Source organism: Staurois parvus, unplaced genomic scaffold (assembly GCF_062004578.1).
Source record: "Staurois parvus isolate SC_StPar_1 unplaced genomic scaffold, SC_StPar_1.0 ptg000380l, whole genome shotgun sequence".
In the NCBI taxonomy this organism is placed as follows: domain Eukaryota; kingdom Metazoa; phylum Chordata; class Amphibia; order Anura; family Ranidae; genus Staurois; species Staurois parvus.
Window position 1 is genome coordinate 1670056 of NW_028318176.1, and position 18802 is coordinate 1688857.

Sequence of the window (18802 nt, forward strand, 5' to 3'; positions counted from 1 at the left end):
CTGTGGAGAAGCGTAGAGCGAGGTGGTCTCTAACCTCTACTGCACATGCGCTGGCTGGGAGAGCAGCGCCTCTTTTGGTGGTCGTTCATCCTGGCAAAGTTCTTTATCTTCTCTTCAGATCGTTCAGAGATTCCACAGAATGATTTCCAAATATGAGTTTAATAAAAAAGAAAAGTAAAAAAGAAAATCTTTTTTGGGAAATATATTACAAAACAGAACTGAGTAACAGGAAAATAAAAGGGAGACAACTGGAGGTTCTCCTGGACTTTGGTCTGATGCTCCCAGATCACTTCCACAGTCAATCCATCCAAAGTCTCTGGCCTTCATCCATGACTTTAGTATTCATGGCGAGACGAGAGCTCCCGGCTGCTGGGCAGCCATCTTTACTTGTCTCTTGGACGGGCATCGCAGGACTCAATCACAAAGGGCTTGGGGTTGAGATGTAGGCATGCTCCCTACTGACAATTATACCTCTGTATTTCTATCTGACAATGCCTCACAATTCGAAAACCAACTTATTATGTGGAATTAAATAAAATTATGATTTGTTAGACACCAAAAGTGATCTAGATGAAATGCATCTTTCTCCTAGGTCAGGGGTGTCAAACTCAATTTCATGGCGGGCCGCATCAGCATTATGGTTGCCCTCAATGGGCCGGATGTATCTGTAAGACTAGATGTCCAGAGCACCCCAACCCCCCCCCTTACATCACAGGGCACCCCCTTACCTTGTGCTGCTGCCAGGAAGAAGCTGGAGGCGGAGGTGGGAAGCGCAAATTGCAGCGTCTGGAGGAGGACCAATGGAGGGCTGGAGTCAGCTGGCAGAGTCTACAGGGGAGGTGGAGACAAGGGGGTGCCGTGGCTGCACAGAGATGTGCAGGTTCTGTAGGAGGAGTTCTGTCCTCCTCTTCTGCCAATTGCTGAGACCAGGGGTGGAGGGGGTTGCAGAGATGAATGTGTGGCGGCATGGAGAAGTACAGGATCTGGAGGAGGAGTTCTGCCCTCCTCTCTTCTGCTGCGACAAGGTGGAGATGAGGGGGTGCAAAAGCTGCAGGAGAGGTCTGAGGACCACATGAAATGGCCTGGAGGGCTAGAGTTGGCCTTGTGTTTGACACCTGTGTCCTAGGAGGTCCAATGTTTCGTATTGGCCTTCTGGACCTTGTAATATTGGGGTGTTTGATATCAAACCAAAGTTAACTTCTCCTATTACATCAATGTAACAACGTTCTGTAAAGGGAACACCAGTACTGTTGGCATTATGGGATAGAAGCTGAATGTGAGAGCTTTGTGGAATGTGAGTGAAAGCTGAGAATATGAGATAAATGGAAGTCCAATTCTAGGTCAAATACCAGACTTACAGATGTGTATGGCTCAAACAGTTCCCTGGACTGTTCATGAGAGCTCCATTTATGGTGGGGTCAGAATTTTAGCGAAAACAACATGAACGTATGGATCCATCCTACCTTGTATCAACGGCTCAGGCTGGTGGTGTCATGGTGTGGTGGATCCATCCTGCCTTGTATCCACGGTTCAGGCTGGTGGTGTCATGGTGTGGTGGATCCATCCTGCCTTGTATCCACGGTTCAGGCTGGTGGTGTCATGGTGTGGTGGATCCATCCTGCCTTGTATCCACGGTTCAGGCTGGTGATGGTGGTGTCATGGTGTGGGGGATCCATCCTGCCTTGTGACCTGCTGGCCAGCACTGGTACTGCAGCCCACACAGCAGGTGAGTCATTTCCTGACTCTGTGGGGAGAGGCTGTGTGAGAAGCTGCTCTGCTGAGCTCCAAGAAGGCCGGAAAGCCTGGGGCTTGCCTGCCCCAACCCAGCCCAGGTGGGATGTCGGTCCCTGGGCCTGGTTCTACTGGCCTGAAGGCCCCAAACCCTGGGACCTCAGGTGATTTATCCGGCCCAGACAAGATGTAAGGACCTGGGCCTAGTGCTGAAGAGAAGGCCCCAAAAACTGGGACCCCAAGTGCCCTGCCCGGCCCAGGCAGGAAGGAGGGACCTGGGCCTGGGTCCAGCAAGGTTAGTACCCCGGAGGGACCTAGTACCGGCCTCCGAATCCCAGCAGTGGAGGACCTGGGAACAGCCCCAAAGATGGGGGAGACCTACTCCCAATACAGGGAGCGTGTGGCGGCTTGGATCAGGCTAGTGGAGCAGGAGGGGGCAAAGCTTAAGAAGCTGTCCCTTGATTTAAAGAAGCTGCGGACCTCTTATTTACGCGTGTGGTCCTCCAAGAGGCAGGCTATGGAGGCCTTGGAGCTCCAAGTGTCCCAGCAGGAGCGATACATTTTGGCGCTGCAGCGCAAGAGTGGGGCCCTTAGTGAGTGGTATCTTAATGAGGCCAAGTTCAAGGCCGCGAGGAGTCGCAGGGTAGCAGCTGTGCGGGGCCCGGTGGAGGAGGCCTCATCTGTGGAGGATCTTACAGTGGAGTTGCAGGAGGATGGTGAGAAGAGACAGGCTGGCTTAATCATCAGAGTCCCTCCCCCCTGGGCAGCGTTCCACGGATTGGGGGACACAGATGGAGGAGGCAGAGCTGGCAGGCGAGCTCCAGTTTACAGTGGAGGAAGTACCGGAACTGCGTCACGCGGACTTCCGGTTTCCGTCCGAGGAGGAGGAAGTGGACGCCGGTGGACAGGGAGCGTGCCACGTTCGTGCGGCGGGATCACATTCCGCAGTAGGTGCTGGCTAAGGCTGGGGAACTTCCCTCAGGACACAATGGACAGGACTCTGCTACCGGGACTGGTGAGGTATCCTCGGGCATGGGGGTGACAAATGTTATGTCTGTTGAAGTGTCAGGAGCGCAGGTCCGCCCCACGGTCCTGACTAGGGGTCTCCTCTCCCCAGCAGTCCCGCCGGGCCCCACCCCCTCAGGGGTTGTGACGACTGTGGGTGTACAGCCTCATACTACTCCTCAGGGGGATTTGTCTTCTGAGCCCCTAGTACAGGCTCCTGTGGGTCAAGTCCAGGTGGGCTCCCCTGCCCGGGTGAGTGATGCCCACCTTCCAGCTCCCCGGTGTCCCGTTGTTTCATAGCCTGTGCCCCCTGTCTTGGCTGCCAGTGCAGTGGTTCCTCCTGAAGCAGGCTCCCCTGGTATAAGTGTCCCTAAGCCCGCGTTGAGTGGCGGTTAGGGGTGTTCCAGTGCCCATGTGGTCAGCCAGAGCAAGGGCAGGCAACCTACCCACTTTAGCAGCCAGGCGTAATGTAGTCCAAATTAAGTGGACAGCGGAGGGTCCCCCCCTTAGTAGGAGGGAAGTAATCTACCGAATCCTGGAGATGGGGTTCCGGGCAAGTGAAATTTTTGCCTTCATCGCCCCGGGGAATATGATGTTTCTTTCATGTGGCCTGATCAACTCGATTTATTTTGGCAGCGGTATGAGGCCACTTTTGTGTCCAGCCCCAGGTGGGTGGGCTTGACCCTCCCCGGCTTTTGTCCCGCCAGTCCCTAGTTAAGAAGATTACAATCCTGGTGCGGAATGAATCCATCCCTGCTGTGGATATCCATGTCTGGTTGGGCAGGTATGGAGATGTGTTGGGGCCCTTGGGAAAGGTCCTGGATGACCGGGGGATATGGACCGGCGGGTGGACAGCTTCCGTTCGCCTCCGTGTGGTCGGGAATGTTATTCAGCATGTCCCCTCCTCTGCGTTCTTGGGGACGGATCGGTTGATTATCTTCTATCCTGGCCAGCCGAGGGTCTGTCACCGGTGCGGGGCTAAGGGGCATTTTGCTGCCACCTGCCCAGTCGTACATTGCTCTCTCTGCCAAGAGATAGGGCACTTGGCAAGAGATTACGGTACCATCAAGTGCAACCTCTGTGGTACGGAGGAGCACTCGTACAACAGGTGCCCAGAAGCCCTCCATAACCTCCCTGTGGAGGATTGGCAGCTGAGTTTTCCCGCATGGATGCGGAGGAGGTGGGGGAGGAGTTAGTGAGGGCTGCTTCAGCTTTGGCAGCTACCCTGGCGGGGGAGGTGGAGGCTGCTGAGGCTTCTTTGGTCTCTGCCCCATCTGCCCCCGCTGTGTCCTCTGTTGCCCCTTCTGGCATGCCTGTCCCCCCTCCTAGGAACAAGAAACAGCTGAGGGAGGCTGCTACGGGGGCTGGGTTGGTGGAGGCCAGGTCTAGCGTAGTTGTGGCTACTCCCCCTGTGCTCTTGCCTTTGCGGAGGGAGAAGCCTGGTAAGGGGCCTCAGGAGTCCCAGGGTTCTGTCCCGGTAGGGGCTCAGGAGGAGGAGGGGTGGTCCCAGGTGTCTGGGGGTAGGCATAATAGGCCTGTACTATCCTCTGCGGGGTCAGTCTCCTCTCTGGAGGTGGGGGAGGTGGCCCTGGAAAACCGGTTTGGGGCTCTATCGGGGGAGGAGGGTGAGTTTGATCCCACTTCTTCTCCGATGGAGGATGAGGCGAGAGGGCCCCTTAAGCGTGTAAGGGACCCTGCTAAAAAAGTTAGGAGGAGGGTTAAGAAACGTCCCTCTCAATTATCTTAATGGCAGTTCCTGCTCCGATAAAGGTGGCAACCATTAATGTTGCCAGCCTGAACTCTGTAAGTGCTAGAGAAACAGCCTTATTTTTGATCAGTGGGATGGAAGCTGATATTTTCTTTTTGCAGGAGACCAGGTTGCCCATCTTGGCTGATGTCCATCTGGCCAAGTGTGAGTGAAGGCGTGGACCCTCCTACTGGTCTCTTGCTGCTGAGCCTTACAGCGGAGTTGCGGTGCTTTTTACCGGCATGGTAACGTGTCGGTGGATAATTGAGGTAGAGATCGGAAGATGTCTGATTCTGGATGTGCTCGTAAAGGGGCAAGAGCTCCGTCTCATTAATATCTATGGCCCACAGTCCAAGTAGGACAGAAAGAACCTCTTTGCGAGGATTAAACCTTACCTCTTTACATCCCGGCTGGTAGTCTTTGGAGGTGATTTTAACACCATTACTAGGCCCAAGGACAGGAGAGGCTTCACTGACAGGCTGGGATATGATAGCGTTTTTCTAAATGCTATAGTCAGGGAGTGTCAGGAATGGACTCGTCAATAGTGGTGGGACTCACCTGCCTTGTGGGCTGCAGTACCAGGGCTGACCAGCGGGTGCTCTCAGCAACCAGAGGCTCACTCCTGCAATGAGCCATCACCTGAAGCTGATTACAACAGGTGTATTTAAGGAATGGCCAGGCCTGTGATCAGGGCCTTGGTGTATGTTTCCCAAGAGCCCCTGTACCTGCATCCTGTCGGCTTCCTGTCTGATCCTGCTTGATCCCTGACTCTGATTGAACTCCGCCTGTCCTGACCTCTGCTATTCCTGACCACTCTCCAGTCTGCTCCTTTGGTACCTTGTCTGCCTGATTGTTCCTGACCCGGCCTGTCTGACTACGCTCTGCCTGCTCCTTTGTACCTTGCCTGCCCGTTTGCTACCGACTCGGCCTGCCCAACTATGCTTAGTATTGTTCTTTTGTTATCTGTTGGGGGTTTTGGTTTGGTTTGTTTGCACTGTGTTTATGTATTGTTTAGTCTTGACTAAATTATATTGTTTATACTATATCTGAAGCCTGCGTTTCCCTGTGTCAGTCCACACACCTCTGGTCATACCCGGAGCCCTGACACTCCCGTTTCTATGGTTGAAGACATTCTATCGGTTCCTCCGGTATCTATGGTTGAAGACATTCTATCGGTTCCTCCAGTATCTATGGTTGAAGACATTCTATCGGTTCCTCCAGTATCTATGGTTGGAGACATTCTATCGGTTCCTCTGGGATCTATGGCTGAAGACTTTCTATCGGTTCCTCCCGTATCTATGGTTGAAGACATTCTTTCGGTTCCTCCGTGTCAGGGCAGGAGCCGAGGAACGGACAGGCAGGCCTAACAATGTAACGCACTGGCTGACGACAACCACCACCCACAGACCGAAGTCCCTCAGGGCGCGGAGTCTAAGTCCCAGGCTGCCCTTCACCAGGGCCCCTGATGGTGGGGATGGACTTGACGCAGCCAGGAACCAGGTCGCGGCCCCCGAGACACCTCAGCTGCGGTAATGGCCGCCGCCAATGGCGTGTAGCTGGTGGAAGAGACAAAAGAGTAGTCAGACAGGCCGGGGTCAACAACAACAGGACAAAACAGTACAGGACAGCAGACGAGAATCACAGGTCAGGAGCCGGGTTCAGCAACAGAGGGTCAGATCAAAGGAGAATACAAAGAATAGTCAAGTCACAAGCCGAATCAGAATACCAGGAGAGTCACGAGAGTCAGAACAGAGTAATAGTAACACAAAGACACAAGACACAAGTGCAAAGAGCATGTGCGGGCCACAGGCTTATATGTTATCAGCCACGCCCCTCTGGGGGGTGAACCTCAGAGACCTGAAGGCATAAAAAGGATTCCCACCATGCACAGCAGAATCCAAGATGGACGCCAGCACATGGAGTAACATAACCTCAGGGAAAAGGTAGGACCTTGACACTCCGGTATCTATGGTTGAAGACATTCTATCGGTTCCTCTGGTATCTATGGTTGAAGACTTTCTATCTGTTCCTTCTGAACCAACTTCCTCAGAGCTTTGCTGGTCACCATCAAGGAGAGGAGACCTTCACTTACCACGGAGTCACAACAATTAAACCTGCAGAGACACGAGATAGGAGGAGACGTGAACCAATCGCTGGAATCAGACAAAGCGGTTCATCTCATCAGTCATTGTGTCTGATACATGTGGCCCTGGACAATGTCATTGTGTCTGATACACGTGGCCCCAAACAACATCATTGTGTCTGATACACGTGGCCATAAACAATGTCATTGTGTCTGATACACGTGGACCCGAACAACGTCATTGTGTCTGATACACGTGGCCCCGGACAACGTCATTGTGTCTGATACACGTGGCCCCGGACAACGTCACGGTGTCTGATACACGTGGCCCCAGACAACGTCACTGTGTCTGATACACGTGGCGGCCCCAGACAACGTCATTGTGTCTATGATACATGTGGCCCCAATGTCATTGTATCTGATACACGTGGCCCCGGAAAACATCTTGTGTCTGAGACACGTGGCCCCAGACAACATAATTGTGTCTATGATACATGTGGCCCCAGACAACGTCATTGTGTCTATGATACATGTGGCCCCGGACAACGTCATGGTCACTGTGTCCTGCTGTACATCTATGGCTAGGCTTCTGTGGGGCTGTCCAGGAAAATGAGGGTACAGGCCACAATACACCTGCTCCGTGGGTCCCCCCCACCTCAATATAGGTTCGGTGTTATGAGTGGAGTATCCCAAGGTTTGGTGTTATTAGTGAGGTACCACAAGGTTCATTGTCATTAGTGGGGGACCCCAAGGTTCAGTGTTATTAGGGGGGTACTCCAAGGTTCAGTTTCATTAGTGAGGTACCACAAGGTTCAGTGTCATTAGTGGGGGACCCCAAGGTTCAGTGTTATTAGTGGAGTACCCCAAAGTTCAGTGTTATTAGTGGAGTACCCCAAGGTTCAGTGTCATTGGTGGGGAACTCCAAGGTTTGGTGTTATGAGTGGAGTAACCAAAGATTCAGTGTTATTAGTGGGGTACCCCAAGGTTCAGTGTTTTTAGTGATGGACCCAAAGGGTCAGTGTTATGAGTGGAGTACCCCAATGTTTGGTGTTATTAGTGAGGTACCCCAAGGTTCGGTGTTATTAGGGGGGGCCCCAAGGTTCAATGTTTTTAGTGGGGTTCCCCAAAGTTCAGTGTCATTAGTGGGGGACCCTAAGGTTCGGTGTCATTAGTGTGGTACCCCAAGGTTCATTGTTATTAGGGGGGGCAATGAAAGAACAGACCCACCATAGATTTCATTCCACGTGAGTGCTAGGAGAACATTCATTCCACGTGAGTGCTAGGAGAACATTCATTCCTCGTGAGTGCTAGGAGAACATTCATCCCTCCTGAGTGTTAGGAGAACATTCATTCTTACTGAGTGCTAGGAGAACATTCATCCCTCGCGAGTGCCAGGAGAACATTCATCCCTCGCGAGTGCCAGGAGAACATTCCTCGCGAGTGCCAGGAGAACATTCATTCCTCGCGAGTGCCAGGAGAACATTCATTCCTCGCGAGTGCCAGGAGAACATTCATTCCTCGTGAGTTCTAGGAGAACATTCATTCCTCGTGAGTGCTAGGAGAACATTCATTCCACGTGAGTGCTAGGAGAACATTCATTCCTCGTGGGTGCTAGGAGAACATTCATTCCACGTGGGTGCTAGGAGAACATTCATTCCACGTGAGTGCTAGGAGAACATTCATTCCTCCTGAGTGCTAGGAGAACATTCATTCCTCGTGAGTGTTAGGAGAACATTCATTCCACGTGAGTGCTAGGAGAACATTCATTCCTCGTGAGTGCTAGGAGAACATTCATTCCACGTGAGTGCTAGGAGAACATTCATTCCTCGTGAGTGCTAGGAGAACATTCATTCCACGTGAGTGCTAGGAGAACATTCATTCCTCGTGAGTGCTAGGAGAACATTCATTCCACGTGAGTGCTAGGAGAACATTCATTCCTCGTGAGTGCTAGGAGAACATTCATTCCACGTGAGTGCTAGGAGAACATTCATTCCACGTGAGTGCTAGGAGAACATTCATTCCTCCTGAGTTCTAGGAGAACATTCATTCCTCGTGAGTGCTAGGAGAACATTCATTCCTCGTGAGTGCTAGGAGAACATTCATTCCTCGTGAGTGCTAGGAGAACATTCATTCCACGTGAGTGCTAGGAGAACATTCATTCCACGTGAGTGCTAGGAGAACATTCATTCCTCCTGAGTTCTAGGAGAACATTCATTCCTCGTGAGTGCTAGGAGAACATTCATTCCTCGTGAGTGCTAGGAGAACATTCATTCCTCGTGAGTGCTAGGAGAACATTCATTCCACGTGAGTGCTAGGAGAACATTCATTCCTCGTGAGTGCTAGGAGAACATTCATTCCACGTGAGTGCTAGGAGAACATTCATTCCACGTGAGTGCTAGGAGAACATTCATTCCTCGTGAGTGCTAGGAGAACATTCATTCCACGTGAGTGCTAGGAGAACATTCATTCCTCCTGAGTGCTAGGAGAACATTCATTCCTCCTGAGTTCTAGGAGAACATTCATTCCTCGTGAGTGCTAGGAGAACATTCATTCCTCGTGAGTGCTAGGAGAACATTCATTCCTCGTGAGTGCTAGGAGAACATTCATTCCTCGTGAGTGCTAGGAGAACATTTATTCCTCGTGAGTGCTAGGAGAACATTCATTCCTCCTGAGTGCTAGGAGAACATTTATTCCACGTGAGTGCTAAGAGAACATTCATTCCACGTGAGTGCTAGGAGAACATTCATTCCTCCTGAGTGCTAGGAGAACATTCATTCCTTATGAGTGCTAGGAGAACATTCATCCCTCACGAGTGCTAGAACATTCATTCCTCCTGAGTGCTAGGAGAACATTCATCCCTCATGAGTGCTAGGAGAACATTCATTCCTCCTGAGTGCAAGGAGAATATTCATCCCTCGTGAGTGCTAGAACATTCATTCGTCCTGAGTGCTAGGAGAACATTCATCCCTCGTGAGTGCTAGGAGGACATTCATTCCTCGTGAGTGCTAGGAGAACATTCATTCCTCATGAGTGCTAGGAGAACATTCATTCCTCGTGAGTGCTAGGAGGACATTCATTCCTCGTGAATGCTAGGAGAACATTCATTCCTCGTGAGTGCTAGGTGAACATTAATTCCTCGTGAGTGCTAGGAGAACATTCATTCCTCACAAGTGCTAGGAGAACATTCACCTCTCTGTAATTATGAGTTGTGGGGCACCAGAGAGTCTTCCATCATAGGCCCCACTTCCACCACAACCTATAGGCCCGGCACTTCGTAGAGCCAAGTTTGAGGTGTGATGTCACAACGGACAGCAGCCAATCACAGCACATACATTGCTATCAGCTATTATATAAGCCCCCGTACTGTGAACAACTTTTTAGAATTGGTCACAGACACCCCAAATCAGGTGCGTGGCCTTTGGGAACACTTCTATAATAGCTCAGTTTAGAGCATTGCCCATCGGTTTCTGGCGCGGACCATTTAGATATTTCCACCTCTGGCCAGCCCATTGTGATTCCCAGCTCAGGGAGATCGATTTGTTCATAACGGGTTCTCATCTACCGTATTGCCACAGATTGGTACCTCCTTTGATGCCACCATGTAAGTACTCACTCAATCAACGAACATTTGTGCAGGTACAGAGATAATATCTCCAGGTCTTTGTTGTCCATCTTTCTGCAGTCAAATGTCATCCTTTGGAAAGGTTTGCAGGTCTTCAAGCAGTAGGCCAGCTGCCGAGCACAGTTCGTTTCCCAGGAAAACTTAACTCGCAACAATTCAATGCGAGACATGACCCTCCTAACGACGTTCTCGTCCTGCATCTCATACAAGCACATCAGGTCATTCTCCAAGCATTCAATAAATGAAGAAAGCCAGCTTCTCATGGCAGGAGTGGCTTGGAAGGAAATATCACAGCTCAGAATTCCTGACAATTCCTTCACATTATTCGTGTCTGAGAGGCCACACAGAAACTGGACCATCAATGATAAATGGGGCTGGACAGCAAAGCTTGAATGGAAAGACAACCCAAAATACATCTCCGGGAAGGAAAGGACTTTTGCTGCTCTAGAGGTCTCCTGGTCAGCTGCCAGTACCCATTCCAGCACATAATACAAAGCAGCAAAGAATTCCTGGACCGTTAGATGGATGAAGCTGTAGGAGGAACTCACTCCAATGTCCCGGTGAAAGATGGTCTCGTTCAGAAATACCGACTCCACCTCTGTCATGGAAAGTCCATGTCTTCTAAGATCTGCCTCCTCAAATAGAATTTTCTTACTAAAAACTCCCTCATTGGCTAATGCACACACCCGCCTCAGACACGTGAGCACCAGCTGCTTCCTTCCATGGGACTTTATCAGACCCTTCAGGTACAGGACATAGATGGAGGTGGTCGTTCTACACCGGGACAAATCCAAGTCCATCTTCATTTCTTGTTTCATGACGGTACACACAATCCAGCAGGTGATGGGGATGGTGCACATGGCGAATATAATTGGATTCTCTTTTATTAATCCAAGAACCTTCTCTGCTTCATCTTTATCTTCAAAGAAATTGTAGACATATTTCTCACAATCCTCTCCTGCAAATCCCAGAATTTCCACATGACGTGACTGTTCGAGGAGCTTCTCCAGTTCCTCCAGCACAAACGGTCTGGTGCTGACGATCACAGAGGCTCCATAAAGAACTTGTTTGTGGAGTAAACTTCTCAAAATAACTTTCAGGTGGGTTTCCTGAAAAGGGTCCTCACAGACCTCTGACGGATCCTTTAGAGACCACCTGAGCTCATCCAAACCATCAATGATGAAGAGCAACTTTCGAGCGTTACTCAGAATTGACCTCATTGCCTCTTCCCGGCATCGCAGTGCACACATTCTGGATAGAAGTCCCACGAGGCTTATGTTCCTGGTGATGTTATTGAGTTCTCTGCAGCTCAGATTAAACACAAAATCAAACTGGTCTTCAAAGAGATCCCCGGAGGCCCAGTCCAGCATGATCTTCTGGGAGGTCATGGTTTTGCCAATCCCGGCAGGTCCTTGTACCACCACTATCTTAGGAGTGAAGCCATCCTTCTCAGGATCGAAGAGAGCCTGGATGGTGGTTGGGGAATCTTCAGTAGAAGATCGGTCATCCCTTGGTTGTAGAGGTCTTATGGTGTTTAGTACACACTGTCTGCCTTGGTTGTTCTGATGGTTCTTTATCAGCAGGAGCTGTGTATATCTTTTGTCTAGATTGACCGATTCTCCAATACGTGAATTGTGTTCTTTAACTCGCTGATATCTCTCCTTCATCCATGTCATGTATTGTATCCTCAAGTCTGACATGAAAAAGACAAAACAAGGGTTAGATGTTCCTCAGAACCCACATGGAAGAAAAAGATATATGAAATGCTACAATTTTGGCCATGTTCAGAATATTTCAATATATATACACAGTGAAGGAAATGCGTATTTGCTCCCCTGCTGATGTTGAATATTCGCCCACTCAGTACTTCAGTACTAGCACCCAACTTGGCCCCCCAAAATTCAGCACCTGCACTCCACCAGGCCAAACTAAGCACCAGAACTCTACACGGCCCCCAGTACTGGCCCCCAACCTGAGCCCACCCAATTCAGGTGCACTTTGTGTTCCCTCCATCACCCAGAAATATCAGTTCATACAAAGTTTCCTAGTGACAGGTTCTCTTTATTTACAGTGAAGGAAATGTGTATTTGCTCCCCTGCTGATGTTGAATGTTCGCCCACTCACAAAGAAATGATTGGTCTAAAAATCGAATGTTCGGTGTATTGTAACACTGAGAGACAGAATACAACAACAAATTCAGCAGAAATGCATGTCTAACAAATGATGACTGATCTGCATGTTCATGAGGGAAATGAGGATTTGATCCCCTATTATTCAGCAGGATTTCTGGCTACCAGGTGTCTTTCATACAGGTAACAAGCTGAGATTAGAAGCAGTCTCTTAAAGGGAGTGCTGCTAATCTCATTTTGTTACCTGTATAAAAGACACCTGTCCACAGGAGCAATCAAACAATCACATTCCAAACTCTCCACCATGGCAAAGACCAAAGAGCTGTCCAAGCATATCAGGGACAAGATTGTAGCATATCAGGGACAAGATTGTAGACCTACACAAGACTGGACTGGGCTACCAAACTCTCCACCATGGCAAAGACCAAAGAGCTGTCCATGAGCCATCAGCAGGAGGTGAAGAAGGGATTTTGATTGATTTGGAGAGTTCCTGATGTGACTCTGAAACAGGAAGTAAGGAGAAACTTCCTTAATGAGACAAAAAAGGACAGTTGCATTAACCCCTCCCCTACTCTATTCAAAATTCTGGAAAAAAGGTTTGGGCGTTACATACAATTTAGAAGTGACTTGTGACATAGGACACAGGTATTCGGTGTATTTTACGCACCTTGAATTCGACCGTCAGCCGCAGTCTTCAGTTTACCTGAAAAATGCCCACAATTCGATTATAATGTGACTTACATAAACATGGTGGTCATAGTTACATCGATCGACTCCGACACCGGATGAGGGATCAGCCTGAGACCCCCTCAGTAAAGGAGATCCCATGAGCAACTCTGGGCTCACTGACTCAGGAGTGATCATGTGATTGTGAGCAGGTCACATGGCCAGAATGGCCGATATATCCAAAGAATGGACCTGGCTTCCGTTATTGGCTGGGAACATCCGCACATATTGTGGGAATTCTGATTAAGGTCACCAAGAGCAGAAGAGGTCCAGGGACCCTCAGAAACTAAACTGGACTGGAGTGGGAGAAGCCAGAGAACATCACTTCTACAATGATGGTGTGTAGTATTGTCCATAAAGACCTTCTATCCTGGGACTACAATGGCCAGAGCCATGGACAGAGGTGAGATCCCAAGCCTGCAACCTCTTCTACGTTACGTGTCAATTTACAAGGATTGGACAACTGGAGGGACAGTAAACGATAGCGTGCCATAGACTCAGATCATCTCCATCAACACCTTCACCCCTCAGATGACCCAAATTCCTGCACCTTCACCCCTCAGATGACCCCAATTCCTGCACCTTCACACCTCAGATCATCTCCTGCCCCTTCACACCTCATATCATCTCCTGCGCCTTCACCCCTCAGAGCACCTTAATTCCTGCACCTTCACCACTCAGATCATCTCCTGCACCTTCGCCCCTCAGCTCCCCCCAGTTCCTGCACCTTCACCCCTCAGATCATCTCCTGCACCTTCATCCCTCAGCTCACCCCAATTCCTTCACCTTCACCCCTCAGATCATCTCCTGCACACCTCAGATCATCTCCTGCACCTTCACCCCTCAGATCACCTCAATTACCTGCACCTTCAACCCTCAGATCATCTCCTGCACCTTCACACCTCAGCTCACCCCAGTTCCTGCACCTTCACCCCTCAGATCATCTCCTGCACCTTCACCCCTCAGCTCACCCCAGTTCCTGCACCCTCACCCCTCAGATCACCCCACTTCCTGCACCTTCACCCCTCAGATCATCTCCTGCACCTTAACCCCTCAGATCACCCCAGTTCTTGCACCTTCACCCCTCAGATCATCTCCTGCACCTTCACACCTCAGATCACCCCAATCCCTGCACCTTCACCCCTCAGATCATCTCCTGCACCTTCACCCCCCTAGATCACCCTAATTCCTGCACCTTTACCCCTCAGATCACCTCAATTCCTACACCTTCCTCTCTCAGATCACCCCAATTAGGTTGCCTGTCCCTGTGTTAGATTCTACAACCATCTTTGATATGATGAAGTCTCATTGAGTAACATTACCTGATAGTGATGCTCCTTCCAGGTGTTCCATCACCCTGGGATTGCTGCCTAGGAGAGCTTGGTAGAAGATGTCCTTGTCAGGGATGCTCCATCCTCTGCTGAATTGATATAGACCCCTCATCTTCTCTTGGGGTGTCTCCTTCACCTTCACCGTGTCATAATGTTCCTGAGTCAGAAGACCTTCTTGTAGTAGATTGTCCAACACTGGATGTACCATAGTGATCCTCTGGATGAGCTCTGCCTGGTACTGATCCACAAAGTGCTCCTCACCTTTCCGTAGGAGAATATAAATCACATGTTCACATGGCTTCAGGTTCATATATATCAGATCAAAACCGCATCTATGGTAGTATGTATTTATTATCGGGATTAGTGAATCTGCCCGGGTTCCATGTAAAGGGTTTGGCGAATCCACTTCAAAATTCAGCAAGCATTACCTTAGTGGAGAATCCTCCTGAAGTCTACAGGAGGAAAATCCTGAAGTTCTGGACATTTTTTGGTTAGTAGGAAAACGATTTCCATTTTCTACTATTGTATCAATATCGTTTGACCTACAAAAATTGGAACTACCACCATTTTATTCCCTAGGGTAGGGGTGGGTAACCTGCGGCTCTCCAGCTGTTGCAGCACTACAAGTTCCATCATGCCTCTGCAAGTTATAGCTGTAACTGTCAGTTTTGTAATGTTGCAATGCCTCATGGGAAATGTAGTTCCACAACAGCTAGAGAGCCACAGGTTGCCTACCCCTGGCCTAGGGTGTCTGCTGTCAGAAATCATATCATGCTTGGGGGTTTTGAGTCATCTTCGGGCCTAAAATCATTTTTTGAAGCCTGTGTTCAAAGAATGGACAAACAGCTGTGGCAGTGAAAGTGTTAAAATTCATAACTATCCCAGCCGCATTGAGTACATGGCCGGGGATTCCCAGCCGGGGGTGTCACTGGTTACTAAGGACGCAGCGGGTGCCACTTCCTTACCAGCTTTGACAGCAGAAGACGGAAGCTGAGGAACATGGTGGTGGGAGCATTCATGGCTGAATCGGATGAACACCTAAACAGGCAAAGTTCCATCTGAACCAGGAGGTCATCTCTATTCACCACTAGTCCTGGTGACAACTGCTCCTGTGACCGGAGTGACTTTTGGAGTGACTTTTGGGGGTGGGGGGACCTCTGTATCATCTTCCCAAATTCTCATTATGTTTAATTCACACTGTGCCTGTTAAGGGGTACAGGGTGTACATGTGAATGTCTGAGTATTGTGTATTGGTGGGGGGATTGTTCTCTGCCAAGTGGTTGTCTATTGTTCTCGGCCACATGGCTGTCCATTGTTTGTATGCCATGTGCTACCCCCAATTGTTCTGTGTCTTGCTGGCCAGCAAACTATTATGGGATGCATGTGTTCCTGTATTGTACTGCCATGTGGTTATTCCTTTGTCTCGGCCACATGGCTGTCTATTGTCCTTGCCATGTGCTGCCCCATTGTTCTGTGTCTTGGTTGGATGGGGAGGGGTGATGATGTGTTTCCTGTAACCCTTCCCACTGATGGGGTGGGCTGATGATGTGTTTCTGGCAGCCCTCCCACTGATGGGGCGGGCTGATGATGTGTTTCCTGTTCCTGGTTGTGTTTCCCCGCCCTGTGTATATAACTTGTTGTGTATGTAAAATAAAGTAGTTGACTTCCTGTTTTAAGAAGAGTCGGGTGCTGTCTATTTCCTGAGGGATTTCAAGGGTGTGGTCCATGGATGGTGTTCGGACAGGGAAGCTGCGGTATAACGGAATATACCCAAGTGTGGTCTGGGTTTCGGTTCCGTTACAGCTCCCCAACCTTCGCAATTACAATGAAGGGACAGGAAGTGACAACCCCCTTTCCGACAGAAACTAAAACCCGGAATGTGAATTCTTCTCCATTCTATCTAAAGTATAAAAATGAATCAAACTTTAATGTCCGTTCCCAAAACCTGGCCCTTCTGTTATCCTACTAGAAATCAAGCCTTACTTCTGAGGATGTCTACTGGCTTCACTGGACTGAATGCTGCCTGAATGATATCGGTATCTGTCACCCTTCTATCCTACTTTATATGTATAGAAATACATTCTGCAACAAACGTCCAACCAACGGCCTGTCCAGGACCCCCTCTGCCATGACTGTGATGGAGGAGAGATGGATCTGAAAACACCCATGGTGACCATATACCAGCAGATACTTCATCCAATACAATACAAGTGCCCCATACATGGGAAGAGACCATTTTCTTCACAAACTTCTCAGATCTCCTCTATTTCTTCATCTTGTATACCAATGTAAGGGATTTCATCTATGAAATGGAAATATGGGCCTACTGTGATTTCTGGTCCCTTCATGGACATCATGAACGAGAGCCATCATTAATAGTGACAATAGAGTCATAAAGGTGTTCTATGGTACGGTGTGATCGATGTCTCTTTGGGGGGAGTCTCTGGGCAGGCCTGGAGGAAGTCACTTCAAAGGGTTCAATTGAGGTTGGAAATGAGCTGGAATCTTTGCGGGGAGTCTCTGGGCAGGCCTGGAAGAAGTCACTTCAAGGGGTTCAATTGAGGTAGGAAAGGAGCTGGAACTACCAGTCATCCATACCAACTATTGACCTCCAGATGACCAGTACCTAATATTTCGTCACAGTCCAACAGCGCCATCCGCTGACTGAAAGTGGTAAAACCTGAATATATTTGAAAGGGTGTGTCTATACCTGGATGGGTGGGTATGGGGGTGGCCTTAACAAGTGTTTATGACATAAGAACACAGAGCTCCGCCCCTCTCTCTGGGCGCACAGTGGAATGGAAGGTGTCTTGGTCGGAGGTCTCTCTTGAGGTAGGGAAGGTGTCTTGGTCGGAGGTCTCTCTCACGGTAGGGAAGGTGTCTGGGTCGGAGGTCTCTCTCATGGTAGGGTAAGTGTCTGGGTCGGAGGTCTCTCTTGAGGTAGGGAAGGTGTCTGTGTCAGAAGTCGCGCTCCTGGTAGGGAAGGTGTCTGGGTGGGAGGTCTCTCTCGTGGTAGGGAAGGTGTCTGGGTCGGAGGTCTCTCTCATGGTAGGGAAGGTGTCTGGGTCAGAGGTCTCTCTCGCGGTAGGGAAGGTGTCTGAGTCTCTCTCGCGGTAGGGAAGGTGTCTGGGTCAGAGGTCTCTCTCGCAGTAGGGAAGGTGTCTGGGTCAGAGGTCTCTCTCACGGTAGGGAAGGTGTCTGGGTCAGAGGTCTCTCTCGCGGTAGGGAAGGTGTCTGGGTCAGAGGTCTCTCTCGCGGTAGGGAAGGTGTCTGGGTCAGAGGTCTCTCTCGCGGTAGGGAAGGTGTCTGGGTCAGAGGTCTCTCTCGCAATAGGGAAGGTGTCTGGGTCGGAGATCTCTCTCGCGGTAGGGAAGGTGTCTGGGTCGGAGGTCTCTCTCAAGGTAGGGAAGGTGTCTGGGTCAGAGGTCTCTCTTGAGGTAGGGAAGGTGTCAGGGTCGTTGGTCTCTCTCGAGGTAAGGAAGTTGTCTGGGTCGGAGGTCTCTCTCGTGGTAGGGAAGGTATCTGGGGTTCCATCTCAGTTCCTCTAACCTATGGAGGAAACCGTGCAGATCTATGGAAGGAGCTCCTAACACCCAATCATAGAATAACCCCAACAATACCAAATACTCACCCGACTTCTCAACCTCTTCCCTTCTACATAACAGCTGGGGAGGTAATGGGTGTTCATTACATCAACTTCTCCACGGTATAGGGAGCCATAATGTCGGCATGTTTATTTTAAAGGAACTGAAACCAAACTTAGATTTCCTGTTACGGAAATTCCAGGATAACAGCCAAGCCTTTTTCTGTTTCAGCAATGTTTATCTGTAGAGTGGCCCCCTCCCCCTCCCAATCATATATCACCAATGACTATTTCCTCCTACTTCTGTACAAACCCTGAAAGAGAAACCTTCGACCCAGACACCTTCCCTACCACGAGAGAGACCTCTGACCCAGATACCTTCCCTACCACGAGAGAGACCTCTGACCAAGACACCTTCCCTACCGTGAGAGAGACCTCCGACCCAGACACCTTCCCTATCACGAGAGAGACCTCCGACCCAGACACCTTCCCTATCACAAGAGAGACCTCCGACCCAGACACCTTCCCTACCACGAGAGAAACCTCCGACCCAGACACCTTGCCTACCTCGAGAGAGACCTCCGACCCAGACACCTTCCCTAACTCGAGAGAGGCCTCCGACCCAGACACCTTCCATACCTCGAGAGAGGCCTCCGACCCAGACATCTTCCCTACCACGAGAGAGACCTCCGACCCAGACATCTTCTCTACCGTGAGAGAGACCTTTGACCCAGACACCTTCCCTACCGTGAGAGAGACCTCCGACCCAGACACCTTCCCTGCCGTGAGAGAGACCTCCGACCCAGACACCTTCCCTGCCGTGAGAGAGACCTCCGACCCAGACA

The 18802-nt window shown here is 50.0% G+C and overlaps 2 protein-coding genes across 3 annotated transcripts in view; one reads left to right on the forward strand and one right to left on the reverse strand.

The window, feature by feature from the left end:
* LOC149455976 (uncharacterized) overlaps positions 1 to 18802 on the forward strand; it is a 66667-nt gene that overhangs the window by 20703 nt on the left and 27162 nt on the right. The window contains exon 8 of the mRNA XM_089685647.1: positions 1939 to 2746. Within this exon, the coding sequence (XP_089541773.1) occupies positions 1939 to 2746 (808 nt within the window). The remainder of the gene's footprint in view (positions 1 to 1938; positions 2747 to 18802) is intronic.
* LOC149455978 (NACHT, LRR and PYD domains-containing protein 3-like) lies at positions 138 to 17205 on the reverse strand. Of its 2 annotated transcripts, XM_089685589.1 has the most exons (4): positions 14366 to 17205; positions 12985 to 13020; positions 10180 to 11881; positions 138 to 6597 (listed from the first exon to the last, which is right to left on the reverse strand). In XM_089685589.1, the coding sequence occupies exons 1-4, from the start codon at positions 14682 to 14684 to the stop codon at positions 6486 to 6488; spliced, it is 2169 nt and encodes a 722-aa protein (XP_089541715.1). In that variant the 5' UTR covers positions 14685 to 17205; the 3' UTR covers positions 138 to 6485. The 2 variants fall into 2 exon arrangements, with proteins under 2 accessions (XP_089541715.1, XP_089541714.1); XM_089685588.1 differs by lacking the exons at positions 12985 to 13020; positions 14366 to 17205 and adding an exon at positions 12699 to 12814.